We start from the raw sequence: 5,000 nt of genomic DNA on the forward strand, positions 1-5,000 counted from the left end.
TTCATTTTATGTTTTGTTACTTCTTATGTGCAGTGCATGGTTATAGGCACAATAATAAAGCTGAAGGTTATCCATTGAGCATTGGTGATTGAAGCATTCTGTAGGAATGGCACCATGTTTGTATGCAGTGTATAAGATCCTCTGGCAACTATCAAAAAGAGTCCTGGGCAAATTTCCCTTAGTAGGAAAAAACATGTCTTTGTGTCTACCCTGAAAGAGGCCACTAGTCTTATGGGACTAATTCAGTCAACAAAAGGATAATTTAATAATTAACTAATTAATTAAAGAAAAGGTGGAATAAGTTTCTAAGCATCTTACAGTAAGTGTGTATGCTGTGTAAATAAGGTTACACAAATAAATGAGTGCTTGACTAACTTGCAGTTTAAAAAAAATAACTAAATAAAAGTAAATGACTGTGATTTCTCCCATCAGGAAACACCATTGTCCAAACACGTGTTGATTTCAGCCATGATAATTCTGAATTTGGCAAGTTGAGCAAGGAGAACTCCAGCAGCTACACAGGTAAGTAGAAGAGTGCACATGGTTCTCTTTGTTCACCTACACTGTGATGATGACTGGCTGTTGTGAAACGTACTTCTGTTATTTATCACCTCTACAACCATCCTTTTTTTTTTTCAAGAAGTCTTCAAATATAACATTATCAGTCTTTATCCTGGTCTGCCAAGTTACAAATTCAGGACTTAGAAATGTCTATATATCCTGCCTGTTTTTCTACAAGATATTTCCTTAATATATATATTTTCTTAGTCTGCTATACTGGTCACGCAGATCCTTAAAGCTAGTAACTGTATTTATAACCTAACATGGAAGATTGTTCCAAGCTGTACTTTCTCTACATATTTTTTTTTATTTATTTAACATTTGTTTACCGGGAAAGTCCGACTTGGAACAAAGCTAATTTTCAGCAGAGGCATGGAGGAGAAATGTTCCAGATGCAAGTCTTTGTAATATGGGAGGAAACCAGAGCAAACCCACACAAACACAAGTAGGACTTGCAGACTCCACACAGAAGGCACCTCAGCCATGATTCGAACCAGAGAACCTCTTGCTGTGAAGTGACAATGCTACCACTGCACCTTCCTAATTTCTTTCTTTTTTTTCCTAATAGTTATATATCCCAAATTCAGATTGTGCTCAATATTATGTAACCCAATACAGATAAACAGAAGTATGTCTTTAAAAGAGAATAAACCCAAACTTTTCCAATTTTTATGCTAATTAATTCATGCCTACTTTACTTCTGACAAATTGCCTTTTTTGTATTCCTCGTGTGCTTCCATTCAATCTTCTGTTATAAGGGTGCCACACTCTAGCACCAAATTCCAATGTGGGTTCTACTAAGCTTGAAAATAAGTATATTATAATACGTGAAATCCTTGTTATGATGAATCTCGTTAAACTACTCACCTTCTTCTTAGCCTTATAACATATTTAAATCACATGCTGTTCAGCGGTTAACATGCTATCTACAAGAATACCTAAATTCATATGTACATCATGAGTACACTTTTCTGTAGATTTATAGTCAAACCATTTAAAGATGCTCAGTGTCTGATCTATTCCATATTACCTTGCTTACTCACTTGACCATAGAAGGAAGATATGTATATGCAAATTTAATAATGTCTGTATCTAATGCACAAGTACTGCTGTCTCTCTTGTCTACTGAAAATGCTAATGAAGCATTCTTGGGGAATTAGCCATGTGTTCTCACCCAGAATTATCTGAGATAAAAGTAAAGCACCCCACATGGAGGGTGCAGGGGGGCTTGCCCCTACAAAAACATGTTTTTAGATATATTTTTTGTGGAGACTGTTTCCAGTGAAATGAGTTTGCAGTGTAATGAGTTCTCATTGATATGGGTTCAACCTTATGAGTTTCAGTGTTATGAGTTTTCAGTGTTATATCATAGACCCCTCTCTCTCTCTCTCTATGTGTGTATATATATATATATATATATATATATATATATATATATATATATATATATATATATATATATATATATATATATGCATATATATATATATATGTGTATATATATATATATATATATATATATATGAATGTGAGAATGTGTGAGAATGTGTGTATGTATGGAAGAGGCCTTTCATTCCTCAACACTCCCTTAGATTAATCAACAAATCCTGTAACACTGGTGGGATTGGGCACTAGAAACCAGGGATAACTCTTTATATTGTACTTTAAAGGTACATAAAAAATAAAAGAAAAAAGTTTTGCACCACAAAACAAATGGGGCGGGGGTAAGACTAGACTATATAAAGTGAGTAAAACCACAAAAAAGAAAATAAAAATCAGAATAAAACCACAAACCAGTGACCCAGTAAAATGAAATATATTCGTTCTCTGACGTCTCAGCTAGTTTGCCTTCAAGAAGAATACACACACACTAAAACAATCACTGTGATTAGTGCATCTAATCAATTTAATAACAATTAATTATATAATTAAGCATTTAAAGAATAAATCTCCAATTTAATTCCAAATTCAAACCCTTTGGTATCAAAGTACCGAATTTGAGAATATAAAGGGCTTCTTGCTGGACATTAGCAACAACAGCCACAACAGTCTCAATATTTTCCCCAGTCAAAAAGGGGTAAACGGTAATTGTACTACTTTCATTGTTAATCTGTCCAGTTTCTGTTTAACTGATTGTGAAAAATCTGTCCTGGGACGTGGGCTTAAATTTGTTCCCACTGTTAAACCCTGTCTACTTGAAATTAAATGTGATATTTTTAAATTTGCTAGGAAATTGCAACTTAGAACATTATTTAATAATGAGGTTGATTTTTTAGACAATGATTCTGATGAAAGTGAATTGCCTTCTGATACTGATAGTTTTTATTCATGTGTCTCTGATTATGGTTGCAATGCTTATTATTTATTTGATACTAGAAAAATTTCTGTGAAAAGTGATTATATTCCTGTCTTTAATAATGAAAGTGTGTTGCAATTTTATAAGATGCTGAGTTTCTCTGCAGAACAGGAAGTATGTGAATTTTTAAAATGGCCTGATAAGATCTCATATAATTTGATGAAAAATGAATGGCTTGCTTTGAAAGTTTTGAGTAATAATAAGAACTTGGTGTTTAAACCTTCTGATAAAAGTAACACACTTATTATTATGAATATCTCACAGTATTTAGATATGTGCTATCAACACCTCAATGATGAAGAGGTTTATCAGAGGGTTTGCTTTTCAATTTATGAAGCAGCCATTAATGAGTGTATTAATTTGATGAATAAGGGTATTAGACTGGGTTATTTCTCCAAGGATGATATTAGAAAGAAATTTGATGTTGGAAGAGGTAAGCATTGCTTGTTTTTATTGTTTACCCAAAATACATAAATCTCTTTTAAACCCACTTGGACGTCCTATAGTGTCCGGCATGGGTTATTTTTTACGAAATATTGGATGACTTTTACATCAACTTCTTCTACCTAAGGTTATGCTTCTACCTGCTTATATAAAAGATGTTTTTGATTTTCTTGAAAAACTTAAAAGTGTGGAATTGAATAAGAATATGTATTTTATTACCTTAGATGTTAAAAGTTTATATACAAATATAACTCATTCTTTTGGTCTTGAAGCAGTGAGATTTTTTATGGGTGAGTCACCGGCCACTGAATTTGTTATTGAATTGTTATTTTTTTGTCTTGTCAATAACTTTTTTTGAATTCAATGGTGAGATTTACCAACAAAAACAAGGAACAGCTATGGGGGCAGCTTTTGCCCCCTCATATGCGAACCTTAGCATGGGATTATTTGAGCATGAAAATATATATAGATCAGTATTTTATACTAAGTATGTTAAATTGTATGCTCGTTTTATTGACAATCTTATTTTCCTATGTGAAAGGGGGGGAGCTGAAGTAGCTTCATTCATAGAGACTCTACAGATCAATAGATTTAATTTAACGTTTGATGGTATTAAAGTAGGTAAAGCTGTCTCTTTTTTGGATGTAGACTTGAATATTTCTGAGAGGTTAGGCCTACATACGAAAGTACATCAAAAATTTGATGGAGCTGTACAGTATTTCCATGCTTCGAGTTGCCATCCTATACATACTATTGAAGCAGTGCCTTATGGGGAACTGATTCGGGTGAGCAGACTATGAAATGAGCCCAATGAATTGCAAGAGGAAATTTTGAGAACTTGTTTGATGTTTGAAGGAAGAGGCTATTGCAGCTCTATTATTGATAGGGCAGTTAATAAAATGCAAGAAAGAGATAATATGCATCATGTAGGTAAACGTAGGAAAAATGGAATTATGGTGAAGAATGAGACTGATATTTATTTTGTTTCAACTTATAGCTGCTTTAGTGTGGCTTTAACTAATCTGGTAAAATATTATTGGCAGTATATGCAGAATATTAATAATTCTCAAACATGGTTACCAAACAGGTTGAAATTTACTTTTAAGGTAGGAAGATCTATTAAGAACTTCATAATAAGGGGAAATTTTTCTATGCCTCCAGTGCAGATATATTGTGAAAGTAGTAGGTTGTGCATTACTGTCTGTGGTAGATGTATGGCATGCCAATATATGGTTAACTCTTTTGATCAAATTAATGGACATGCTTTTATGGTTAAATATTGTTTTAGATGTGACACCAGTGGTGTTATCTATGCTTTGAGATGCCCCTGCAATAAATTTTATATTGGTCAAACAAAAAGAGCTTCTAAAGTGAGATTTTTAGAACATCTGAGAGATATAGCAACATTTATAGAGACTAGTTCTGTAGCTACACATTTTCATAAGGGGGACTATTTTGGAAAAAGTTGAGCCAATGAAATATGCTTTTTCTGATGTATGTTTCAAAAACAGGCTTCTTTATAAAGAAGCCCTTTATATTCTCAAATTCGGTACTTTGATACCAAAGGGTTTGAATTTGGAATTAAACTGGAGATTTCTTCTTTAAATGCGTAATTATATAATTAATTGTTGTTACCTTG

General features: G+C 33.0%; 1 protein-coding gene across 2 annotated transcripts in view; it reads left to right on the top strand.

Annotated features, from left to right (window-relative positions):
- The window catches only part of ITGA3 (integrin subunit alpha 3), a 1,049,629-nt gene that overhangs the window by 471,848 nt on the left and 572,781 nt on the right, over positions 1 to 5,000 (top strand). For both annotated transcript variants that reach the window (XM_044055141.1, XM_044055142.1), the window contains exon 5: positions 433 to 522. In XM_044055141.1, coding sequence (XP_043911076.1) covers positions 433 to 522 — 90 coding nt within the window. The remainder of the gene's footprint in view (positions 1 to 432; positions 523 to 5,000) is intronic.

This window comes from Protopterus annectens, chromosome 13.part0, assembly GCF_019279795.1.
Source record: "Protopterus annectens isolate FY-2018-M chromosome 13.part0, PAN1.0, whole genome shotgun sequence".
Taxonomy (NCBI): domain Eukaryota; kingdom Metazoa; phylum Chordata; order Ceratodontiformes; family Protopteridae; genus Protopterus; species Protopterus annectens.